Source organism: Plecotus auritus, assembly GCF_963455305.1.
Source record: "Plecotus auritus genome assembly, chromosome: 7".
NCBI classification, from domain to species: Eukaryota; Metazoa; Chordata; class Mammalia; order Chiroptera; family Vespertilionidae; genus Plecotus; species Plecotus auritus.
Window position 1 is genome coordinate 173373889 of NC_137774.1, and position 12710 is coordinate 173386598.

The following is a 12710-nucleotide window of genomic DNA, read 5'->3' on the forward strand; positions in this document are numbered from 1 at the left end:
CTAGGGAGATCAAAATATATAAGCTTACCAGTGCTTACCAATATTACAAAATGAAGTAATTTGGGGAAAAAAATGCATTTACCACAAACAATACACATTTTACAAGAATACATACCAACAAAAAGATATATATTAAACACCTCAAATACCTGCCTATGGAGATTGGGGAAGGGGGAGGCAAGAGTGACAAATGGGAATTTAAGAAATTAAAATGTGTTAAAAATAAAGCACCCTAACGTCTCAGCTCTCAGCTTCTTGCCTCATACAGACACCTACGGGGATGCCCCGCTGCCCACGGCCTTCCCTAGCCCATTGGTGCCCCTCTCCTTACTCTTGGAGTGTCCCCTGGCCCATTAATCCCTGTCCTCTTCCTCTACAGCCCCCCCACCATACCAATACCTATTTCCTTACCCATTCACTTCATGCATATTCTCCTTAACTCTCTCTCTTATTCACACCCTCCTTCTCAACCTCTGACCCTAACCCCACACCCATTACCACCCTCCCACAGTGAGAAGCACACCCCATGAGACCCTGATGAAACACAAAACTAAGAAAACTAGTCCAGAACTCCTTCCCTTTGCCTGCCTGCCTTCTCTCTCTCCTCTCTCCCTTCTTCCATGACCCCACTCCCTTTATCCTTCTCTGTCCCTAGGCACTGCCGCTGCCCTAAAACCTCTGGGCTTGTCAGTAACCACTCCAGGGCTCCTCTCCCAAGCTCCTCCCCTGCCCTCCTGATCTCAAAGTCCAGCCGGTGGGTGAGCAGGTGGAACCCTTCCTCCGACCTGCTTCATGGGAATTGGCTTCCTCACCAGGAGAGATGACTCCAGCCTGGAGACATTTGCTAAGAACTTGGCGCCTGGAGACTTCCTCACCCAGGACCCCCAAGACATGCCCTTCCCCGAGCCGTGAGTGGAACCCAGGGGGACGTGGGTGAGCAGAGGGTGAGGGAGAGGGAAGGACGGAGCTCTGGAGCCTATGCCTGGAATTCTGAAATGTTAGACCTGGATGGGATCTTAGAGACGGGGCACCAACACAGCGGTTTTCGCCCTGTTGGATCCAAAGCCCCCTCCGTTGTCCAGTATTTTCCAATGAAATTGATGGATAACAAAACCTGGCTATACACACTTTCAAAATAAAAACATGATACCATAGCTGTAATGTAAAAAGGAAAGGGATGCAACATAAAGTATTAACTGCAATATACAGGTGCTCAGAGACAACCCCTTTAAAAGACATAGGGCATCCTCACAAATTTCCACCATCCCCTCAGTTACCAACACAGAGACTGAGACTCAGAAAAGTGCAGTCATTAGCCCAGGGACACACAAAAAACTAGGACTCGGCCCTGACTCCCCCTCTCCTGCTCACACTTTTCTCTTCCCAGCGGGAACAGAAAATGGACGGGGACCTGGGGTAGCCAGCCATTGTGGCTTCATGTATTCTGTCCTCCTATGTGTTTGTGAATTTTCACATCTCTTGTTCCACTAGAACACCACCACGCCCCCAACGATTTCCCTCATGCAAACATGAGCATCCGTAGCTATCAGCACATTTGTGTGCCACAGGGGGACCTGGCCTCACAAGCTCTAATCGGGCACAGGAAACCCTTTCCATTGCCTATTACGATCAATTTTATCTTCATTTTCTCCTCATCTTTCCTTGTTCTCTATCCTTTCTTCCTCCGCTATTTGCTTCTCATTCCACCCCAAAAACTTAATACGCCTGATGTTTTATATTATTATCTCCTTTCATCTTCAACCAGACTTGTAGGTGAGTACCACTATCCAATTTCACTGATGAGGAGACAAAAGGATAAAGAATGATTAAGAAATTTGGTCAAAGGCAGAAATGTAGACAACATGGGATTCAAAGCCAGCTCTGTCTGACTCCAAAGTTAGAGTGATTGCACCGGACCCTTTCTTGCCCACCCTTCTCCAATCCTGTTTGGATTTCTCTTTTCCCTTACTCATGGGTCTTTTGCCAGAACATCAAAGAACCCCAACACTTTCTAAGAAGTAGCTAGAATAATACCCAGAGTTTTATGCTTGATAAAGAGGACACTTTGCTGAAAATACCAGTTGCTGACAAAGCAAGAGGAAATGTCCTCTTTGTGACCCCCTTCTCTGTCCTCCCCTCACCTCTGATGGTTGTGGAGGTGGACTGGGTAGCAGCAGGTGTCTTAGAAATGGCAGGTGAGGCTTGTTGTGTGGAGGTCCTGATCAGCTCATTGGGAACTCCTTAACGGAGCTCCACTACAGAGAAGTAACCTTGCAAACCCATACCATGTAGATATGGCTGTCATACTTTTTACCTGGCCTTTTAAAATCCTTCGGAGTTTGGCCCTGACCAGGTGGCTCAGTTGGTTAGAGTGTTGTCCCAATATGCCAAGGTTTCGGGTTTGATGCCCAGTCAAGACATATACAAGAATAAACCAAATAAACCAATGAATGCATAAGTAGAACAACAAATACCTCTATCTCTCTTCCTTCCTCTCTCTCTCTCTAAAATTTAAAAATTAATAAATAAAATCATCTGGAGTTTGATTTCTTCTTTCTTACCTACTGTATCTAGATGTATTCCTGCTTGTGTAGTTCATTCAAACACACTCATTGAACACACACTTCTTAAGAACTTGCAAAATATACACCCACTTGATGTATCTAGACTTGAGATGTTATCTAGACTTATTTCACTTATTGACTAATCACTTTTCCTATTTGCTTGCTATCTGTCTTCCTTCCTTCCTTCCTAAGAACAGGATTTTATATATTGCATTTGGAGCCCTCATCCCCCCATTGTATCCCTATCAGTTGAATGAATGAATGAATGGATGGATGAATGAATCTGCTTTGACTGTTTAAAACTCAGGCTTTCCTTTATCAAATCTTTCTTTTCAATTCTCTTCTTTCAGCCTAATTTCATAATTCCTATTACCATGAAGTCAAGAGTGCTTTGATCTTTCTCAATGGGCAACTCCAACGTTGCAGGTAGGAAAAAGAGACTGAAGGAGTGAAGGAAATTTGAATTCTTAGAAACACTCAGAATTGTTCTTTCATCTCAGAAAAGTAACTAACATAGAGAGACACAATGAAAACCTTTTTAAAGGTGAAATTCTCAGAAAACTTAAACTATTGGTTTTGAGGGGCTATTTTTGTGACTAGCCAAAAGCCACTTGCTTTTAAAGTAAGAGCAAATTAATGACATTTGTGATTCTTTAGAGCAAAAAAGTGAATGAGAGCTCTTTGAAAGAAAACATTTTCAATGCTGTTACATTTCATCTTCCTTTAAAAATGCAATTGTTCATTGTGTTTCTCAGGACTGTGACTTCATAGCCACACAAAATACCAACACTTCATCTGTGGATTCAAACCTTCATGCTGAACAAGAGACCTCATTGCCTCAGCATTCCCCAATTATCTTGATACTGACCTTGAATCTTCAATTAGCACAGTGGTTCTCAACCTTCCTAATGCCGCGACCCTTTAACACAGTTCCTCATGTTGTGGTGACCCCCAACCATAAAATTATTTTCATTGCTACTTCATAACTGTAATTTTGCTACTGTTATGAATCGTCATGTAAATATCTGTGTTTTCCGATGGTCTTAGTCTCTACAGCAGCGGTTTTCACCTAGCAGGGTCACCTAAGACCATCGGAAAACACAGATATTTACATGACAATTCATAACAGTAACGAAATTACAGTTATGAAGTAGCAACGAAAATAATTTTATGGTTGGGGGTCACCACAACATGAGGAACTGTGTTAAAGGGTCGCGGCATTAGAAAGGTTGAGAACCACTGAATTAGCAGCATTCTTTTCCAAGAGTACTCATAAAGTCTCTAGATGTCTCTTCCAGCTCTGATCTTCCCTGGTCCATTATTTCATCAAAATCTGTGTTGGGTCTGGCCGGCATGGCTCAGTGGTTGAGCATCGACCTATGAATCAGGAGGAGGTCATGGTTTGATTCCAGTCAAGGGCACATGCCCAGGTTGTGGGCTCCACCCCAGTTGGGTTTTGTTTTGTTTTTAAATCTGTGCTGGAGGGGAGGGTGAAGGTGGCCAATGAGTGAGGGGAAAAGCACAGGGCTGGGAGTCAGTGATGTGGAGTTTCATTCTTGTGCAGCAGCTAACTAGCTCGGTTACCTTCAACAAATTAATTCACCACTATAGGCTGGCTTAATCATCTATGAAATGAGCATTTTAATCAAAAGATAAAGTCGAAGGTCCCTTCTAGCTCCAAATATTTCACGATTCCTCTGGCTCAGCTTATCTTTGCCTTTTTCATGGTCTTATGTTGCTATGGTCTCTGTGTTGTGCTTTGGAGGAAGGTTTTGTCTTTCTGACCTATTCCCACACAGTATTTATTAATATAGTACATTGCCCAGCATCTCTCTGTCTTTATTCCCAATAAGCAAAGTCAATAACCATTCATTCCTTGATTATTGACACTGGGGTGGGTCCTGGGATTCAGGCACTGGGCAACCCAACACTTAGAAAGTACCTCTATGAACAAAGGGGACGTATTCCAGCAACACACAGCACTGCAAGAAGTTTGGTCAACTGAAGAGAGAAATGTTGTTGACATGGGAGTAGGGGAGGAGCTTTCCAAGCTCGTGAAGACCCTGATGGGAGAAACCGTGACTTCCCCCAATATCTCCCACACCTTCCCTGACTCCATTTGAGAGAAACTATCTCTTTTTTTCTCCAGAAAATTCATTATTGAGATACCTCAGTTTTTAAATCCCATCTAAAGACTGATTTAAATGATTTTTTTAACTAAGAAATAAAATATCCTAAGGACCTTGATTCAGGTAACGAACTATAGGAGATTTATACAAATGGGCCTGTGTGCTGGTTAGTTGAGGATCCTAACTCACTTCACTTTTAGTAGGTGCTTTCTGGAGATCTGTAACCAAGCTCGGTCTTCATACGAAACCCAGAATGCCTCCATGTGACTTCACACCTGAGAGGTACCAGGTAAGAGCTCGAGCTTTAGGGAAACCCCAAAGAGGTGGTTCTTCTCGAGAAGGCTAAGTTAACTCTTTTCTCAACAAGGACCTGCAGCCCAGCCAGTGCGGCTCAGTGTTTGAGCATGGACCTATGAACCAAGAGGTTGCCGGTTCGATTCCCAGTCAGGGCACATGCCCAGGTTGTGGGCTCGATGCCCAGTGTGGGGTGTGCAGGAGGCAGCCGATCAATGATTCTCTCTCATCATTGATGTTCCTATTTCTGTCTCCTTCTCCCTTCCTCTCTGAAATCAATAAAAATATGTATTAAAAATAAAAGAAGGACCCACAATCGGCCCTGCCTACTGAACCATCCCACCCAGACAGCCTCTCCTTTAAACCACTGGGAGCGTCTGAACCCCCGGCTCTATTCAACGCCATGGTATGAATGGCTGTGCATGTTTGTGAGAGAGAGCCAGAGACAGAGGCAGAGGTGGAAGGCAGAGAGAGACAGAGTGCATCCATGACGATATATCACAGGGACAGAGATATAAATATGTACGTAAGTACATATATCACAAAATGGTTTGGCACATTTTTAAAAAATGTTGTTCTGATTTTGATTGTCTCATATGGCAATGCATGATCTGGCTTTCCTGAGTTCTCCACCAAAAAATATAAAGTTATCATTTTGCTCCCAAGCTAATAAATCTCTCTCTCTCTCTCTCTCTCTCTCTCTCTCTCTCTCTCTCTCTCTCTCTCTATCTCTATCTCTTCCTCTCTCTCTCTCTCTCTCCTTTTCTTCTCTCCTTTCCTCTCCTTCCCCTCCCCTTCTCTCTCTCTTTCCCCAAACTTTTTATTCTACATAATATTCATAGGTTAGAAATTGCATAAATAATAGACAGTCAGGAGGGACCACAAAGAAGAGAAGCAGACGAGACAGGTTTGGTAATTATGAGCATGAACATCACCAGCACTTCGTTTCTTTATTTTAAAAAAATATGGCAAAATTTTAAAATCTTAAACCCAACTTATTGCTTCAGATATTTACTTCCGAAATCTTTTCCCCCCCGCAGCTAAAATCAACTCAAAGCCAAGGCTTTCCACTGAGAGGTAGAAATGCCCTGTCCTCTTCTTCACATTTGATCTAAAAAGGGGTCGAAGGGCCACCTTCCTAACTTCCCCTACTTGCGAGGAAGGGCCTTGATGTCCTGCGAGGAGGGGAGGAGGGCGCGGAGCTGGGAAGCACAGGGTCGCAGCCTTGTGCGGGGTCAGGGGAGAGGCGGGGCACTGCTGTGGGAAGAGCTGTGGGAAGAGCTGCGGGAAGAGCTGTGGGAAGAGCTGTGGGAAGAGCTGTGGGAAGAGCTGTGGGAAGAGCTGTGGGAAGAGCTGTGGGAAGAGCTGTGGGGACAGGAAGAGGAAGACTTTTCCTACCGAGCGCTGTCTGCCCACAGTCCATGCCCTACAGCCGCGTCCTGGAGGTCACCAAGGAGCATCTCTCCCCCGAGCTGGTGTACTTCCCGGACCCTCTGCTGCTCCACCAGGGCCACATGCAGTGGCTCTTCGATCACGAGGGAAACAGATACCTGGACTTCTTCTCTGGGATCGTCACTGTCAGTGTCGGCCACTGCCACCCGTGAGTAGCCTTCCAAGTCTGGGTTTCCACTCCAGGAGAAGATATGGAGAACAGGCAAATGGCCACGTTAGTGATTTGGGGCCCTGATTAAAAATTCTCTCTCCTGAGGCCCATCCCAGTTTATGGCTGACCCGCTCCCTGCTGTTTCCTGGGTAACAAAAAATCTGAACACTGCACTTTTTTCTTGACCATGCAAGTTTTAGTCATCCTCATGGCCCGTGCCATGGGGAAGGTACTGTGTGATTGGACTGCTGTGCGTGTGTGGAGTCTACTCACTAGTAACTGCTTCCCAAGAGAAGAAGTGCACTTGGAGAGGCAGAAGGAAGAGGAAGGGAGGCAGTTCTCACAGCACACGTGTGGAGCGGAGGGAAGGAGGAGAGATGAGAGAGCAGATCCAGCCTGAGGATCTTCATCAGCTACTCTGAGCCATGGACGAGGAAAGGAAGGACGACAGGAGAAGGGTGTAACATGGCTGGAAATTTACATTGGGAATATATGGGCCCATTAATCGTGAGGTTCTCTGCTACCTTAGTCATGAGCCCAACTAACTCCATCTCCTAGGAGTCTCCTCCGCCCACACCTAGAAGGCCACCATACCCTCCCAGCAGGACTACCAGTACCAGCCCCCTCCCCCCGCACCCCACCCCCCTCCCCCCGCCTTCCATTCTACCTGCACGTGGCTCTCAGATTTATTTTGTTGAACAGTGCTTTGGCCAAGTGTCTCTTCTGTCTGAGAGTTTACTGGCACTCCACACTTTTCTAAAGGGGGTTCCATGGAACCCTGACCACAGGAGAGGTTTGTTAGTAAGAGATCCTTGGAAGAAATTAGCTCAGGAAACACTTGGAACTGTATCTCCCTCCTGGGGAGAAACGGTGCACATGAGACTGTTAAAGGCACTGAAAAGTCCTGCAGTCAAGAAATCTGTTTGATCTTGCATTTCTCAAAACTGTTTAACTGCTAACTGATTTTGGGGGTGAGACAGTTATTAATAACAGATTGGTGTGTAACAAAATTCAGCCATTGCTGTTCTTTAAATCAAGATCAAACATCTGCATCTGGCTCTTCCAGGCATTCCAAGCCAAGTCCTACCTGTCTGTCTACCTTAGTTCCCACTGCCCATCAACATGACCCTTCTTTCATAGAATGTGGTTTCATAGTTACAAAATGTTCAACTTTCACCACTACTAAGACCCAGATAGCGGAATCTTCTTTGAAGGAAAGGAATATTGACCTTACATGCATGTGCTTGACGGATCTGTAGTTCTTTAAAAAATAAAAAGGGAGACACCCAGGCTTGCACCTAGAGTCTCTAGCTTCCAAACTATTGAAAGTGTAATTCATAAGCACGCCTCGTTGGAAGAGACTGGAAGTCCAAACTCCCTCCTACACTACGAATTTCTTTTTTAAAAGATTACCATTTAGTCTCCTTCATTACCCTTTGAGGCCACATTGCCAGTCACCTCTGGTGGTTGGAGTTCTTTCTCACGTGCGGATGGAATGTTGGCGCTCAGTGGCCAGAGCCTGTGCGGGGAGGGACGTGCCGCCCGCAGCGTGGGTAACTCTGCTGGTTTACCCAGGAAGGTGAACGCCGCGGCGCAGAAGCAGCTCGGCCGCCTGTGGCACACCAGCGCCCTCTTCTTCCACCCACCGATCCATGAGTACGCAGAGAAGCTCTCCGCGCTTCTCCCCGAACCTCTAAAGGTATGATGCTCCCAGCTCCTGGGAGGGGAGCCTCGGGATCCCAGAGGAGCTGCCCTGGGCCGCAGGCGGATGGGCAGGGAATTTGCTGGGTGCCTTGAACTGAATAGTGAGCTGATAGCTGTATCTGGAAGCCATCGAGAGGAAAGGAGCCAGGGTTCACTTCTTCTGCTCAAGCTTCTGGGAGTCCCTCCCCCCCCCTCTCTCCTTTATGTTCCCCAGGAGGTTTTCATCTCTCTGATTCACAGCCCCTCTGCAAAGTCGTTTGCATTTTTTTTCTTTTACAAAGCGTGGAGCCATTTTTAAATAAAAAATATACACTGAGTGGCCAGATTATGATGATCTCTGAACGCATAATAATCTGGCCACCATTCAGTTTATTTAGTCTAAGATGCACTTAGATATTTTTACGAAATGAGATTCTTCTGTATCTGAAATGACTGGATTTTTTAACTGAATTGAGATGTTAAAATGTTGACTAAGATTTGCAATTAGGGATTCAATGAGTTAATACATATGTAGTACCTAGGACAGTGCCTGCGTTAACTATTATTATTTCACTCTATTACCCGGATACTCTGGAAGACATGAAAGTTGGAATAATTGTAACCAAAGTTCAACCCAGTCATGTTTATGGAAGAGCAGAAGCCAGGAAGTCAACAAGGGCATAGCACAGCCGTGGGCAAACTACGGCCCGCGGGCCGGATCCGGCCCCTTCGGCTGTTCTATCCGGCCCGCGGAGCCGAAAGAGCGGAGGGTTCTCTTGCTCTCCCCTCCTCCTTCATCAGCAGCAGTGTTAACATGGCAACGTCGGGAAACACGGCCGCAGCTCCTTCTTCTGAGTGGGCGGATTTATATCCCCATTCAGTAGAAGGAACAACCTCTCCATCTTCCAGAGGCTCCTTGTAATGCCCGCAGGCGCGTCCCCCGACATCACCCTGGGAATGCGGAGACACGTTATGGTGGTGATGTAGGGAGACACGCCCCTGGAGAGCACAGGATCAGAGCATTAGCTAAAAAGGAGACCAACAACACCGTTCCCACTGAAGTGGATGTTTTAAAGACCAAAAACCTTTCAACCCAGTCTACATTGCCATCTACATCTACGTCCCGGGCATCATTTGGAAGTTGCACTAAAGAAAATGTTTAATTTACTGTTTACACATTTTGTTCTTTTCTATTTGTTTTAGTTTAAAATTATTATATTTAAGTTTAATTTGAAAGGCTTTTGTACCTTTCCTTTGTTAGGCAATTTTATTTTGCCTTTGCCATCTTCAATATAAGGTATGTTATTGTGCTATGATTCCTCCATTTTTTGAAGTTTCAAATTATAATAATTAGTGTTTACATCCTTCTTGTTAAAATGTTTGAAATGAATAAAACTATTGAAATAAAAAAAAAGACCGTACCCTTTTATGTAATGATGTTTACTTTGAATTTATATTAGTTCACACAAACACTCCATCCATGCTTTTGTTCCGGCCCTCCGGTCCAGTGTAAGAACCCATTGTGGCCCTCGAGTCAAAAAGTTTGCCCACCCCTGGCATAGCACATGCCTTCATGCTCCCGGTCCCCCAGCCGGGAGGACACATGCCCTTCCGTTCGCTCCTTTCTTTTGGCCAAGATGAACTGCATTTCTGTTCATTTGCTTGTTTTTTCAACATTCGCACACAGCTCAGGCTTCGATACCCTTCGGGCTGCAGGATCAGGGAGCCTCCTGGTCCCAAGCCCTCAGATCAGGTTAGGGTTCGGGTTCAGGTTCGGGTTAGTAGGGTTCAGAAATGAAGAGACCTGGTGCTCGGATCCACTCAGCCACTAACCACTGTGTATCACTCGGCACGTCTCCCCATCTAACATTTTGCAGAGCGTCAAACAAAGCCAATGAAAATCCAAAACGTTTCACAACTGGGACAATCCCTGAGCCATTTTCCCATCTCTAGCACTTAGCAGCTGCTCACTGAAATGCTGTAGAGTTAATACAGTAGTCAAATGACAGAACTGCTAGTCTGAAGGAAACTCTCCTTAATAATCCGGGCTGGGACACAGTCGTCAGCGATTTTGAATTAATGGATAACAAGAAAATAAACTGAAGTGTGAGGCCACGTGTCTTTCTTTCCCTGCAGGTCATTTTCTTGCTGAACAGTGGCTCAGAAGCCAACGACCTAGCCATGCTGATGGCCAGAGCACACTCAAAGAACACAGACATCATTTCGTTCAGGTAACCACACCTCAGAATATCCAACTTGAATGGCATTGACTTACCCCAACACTAAATGTCTAGCTGTAAAATATAGCATGGAGGGGTATGTTTCTAATTTTAGATTTTAAGGCAAGATCAGTCAAATGAATTTTATGACTGGATGACCCCATCCAAATTGGCCTGATCCAAAGTAGGAGTCCCTGACTGTGTAACCAACAGTGTGAAGTCTAGTAATGTCATCGATCTCCTGTGGAAGTGAAGGTCACATCTCAGCTCTTTTTACTTGGAAGATGTACTTTGATGATGACATATGCCAAGTGGAGAATTGCTGGTCTCCACTCATAGAAACTCATGACTCTACCATAGGACCAGGGCCACTTAATCTCCGCTTATGATGATGAGCCAGTAGGGCATTCATAGTGCCAGCTGCACCAGCTTTCCATGTTGTCTTCTTTTTCAGTTCATACTTCTGTTCCTTTGGGTGACTTCTGAGAATTAGTCATTTAATAGGTTAATTATTAACCCTTGATGGCTAAATCACTAGCGTTAAAAATAATAGAACACTAAGAATTTTGCTTACAGTTGCCTCCCTTGGGTAATTTTATATAGCACATTTAAACACTATTATAGTAAGGTTTATGCAAAAGACAGGAGTGAGATATAGTAAAAGTTGATGGAATGAAGAAATAGTCCCATTCTTTCCGCTGTATGGCCATAATTTCTATCTAGATCTGAAAGGAGATTTCATTTCAGCACAATTTTATTACCAAAGCACACCCAATAGTACAGATTCCATATAAAGAGCACATGCAGGGATAGCAGGCATGAGAAAACATTTGCTATCAAAGAAATATGACTATAAAGAGTTGTGATGGATATTTTACCTAAAGGAACATTCCAGAAGATGTATGTCCAGTCAAGTATTAACCTATTCAACGCAGTAATGGTGCCACTAGAGTTCATCACATGTTTGTGTCTCCTCTTTCAAGAGAGATGACCATCTATTTGCATAGGATTGGTCTTCATTCAGAGTCCTAAATCTGCATTTTGAGTGATTTTGAATTGGGAAATTGCCCAAACTCCTTTGAAGCCAAATTGATGACTAGGATGATTTATGCTGAATAGGATTGTTTCAGGTTCAAGAAGAAGCAAAACCTGTGTTTCTTCTATGGCAAATCAGGTAGCTTTTAAGGCACTTAAAAAGGAGTCCCCAACAGTGCTGAGCAATAGCTGCATCACAGGAAGAAACATTTGGCTTCTCAAGGTGACTATTTCAAAGACAAATACTCATTGAATATACGGGGTGAGCAAAAGTAGGTTTACAGTTGTAGTATGCGAAACATAATTTATTCTTATACTAGAGGCCCGATGCCACTGGTGGGGTCCCTCAGCCTGGCCTACATTTTCTCACAATCTGGGACCCCTCGGGGGATGTCAGACTGCTGGTTTCAGCCCAGCCCCCGCAGGCCAGGCTGAGGGACCCCACTGGTGCATGAATCCATGCACCAGGCCTCTAGTATGCATATAAGATCTTTGGTTAATCTCTTCCTGCCCTCCCCCCACCCCTCCTCCCTCTGACAGTCATCAGTCTGTTCCATGTTTCCATGCCTGTGCATTGAGCGTCTGCCCCCTGGTGGTCAGTGTGTGTCACAGCTACCAGTCCAATGGTCGACAGTCACTTAGGCTTTTATATATATACTAGAGCCTGATGTATGAAATTCATGCAAAGGGCTCAGCCCTTGCAGCCCTGGTGCCTCGGCTTTGTCTGGATGGTCCTTCAGCTGTTCAGTCTAATTAGCATATTAGCTCTTTATTATATAGGATAGATTATTTATTAATTATTGTATTATTTTCCATACGAACAACTGTAACCCTATTTTTGCTCCACCTGTATAATTTTTGTCTTGTTACTGGAAGAGGAGTCTCACTACTTTAGAGTAACAGAGTAAGGCAGGTTGGAAGGTCAGAGTTTTTGGCTAGATGGTCTCCAAAATTTCTCCTAGCATTTCAAATCTATGACACCAGCAGGAAAGATAAATACGTTAGTTTGCCTGACATCGGCTTAGAAGATTTCTTAGAAACTACGGGAGTTGCGTGAAATGGTGTTCCATTGCATCTCCATGGCCTTCCGGGGTTTTCTCTGTTGTCCTACTCCGTACTGCACAGGCCAGAGATCAAAGAATAATGAACTTAACTCTGTCCTCTGACTGTGTTTTCTCTGCAG

The 12710-nt window shown here is 44.8% G+C and overlaps 1 protein-coding gene across 2 annotated transcripts in view; it reads left to right on the forward strand.

Annotated features, from left to right (window-relative positions):
• The first annotated feature begins 777 nt into the window (after window positions 1-777).
• AGXT2 (alanine--glyoxylate aminotransferase 2) overlaps window positions 778-12710 on the forward strand; it is a 33882-nt gene continuing 21949 nt past the window's right edge. Inside the window, exons 1-5 of one of the 2 annotated variants that reach the window (XM_080678706.1) lie at window positions 778-908; window positions 4897-4982; window positions 6406-6587; window positions 8166-8289; window positions 10410-10504. In XM_080678706.1, the coding sequence (XP_080534832.1) occupies window positions 821-908; window positions 4897-4982; window positions 6406-6587; window positions 8166-8289; window positions 10410-10504 (575 nt within the window). In that variant the 5' untranslated portion in view covers window positions 778-820. Of the gene's footprint in view, window positions 909-4893; window positions 4983-6405; window positions 6588-8165; window positions 8290-10409; window positions 10505-12710 lie in introns of both variants that reach the window. The other variant, XM_080678705.1, reaches the window with a different exon arrangement.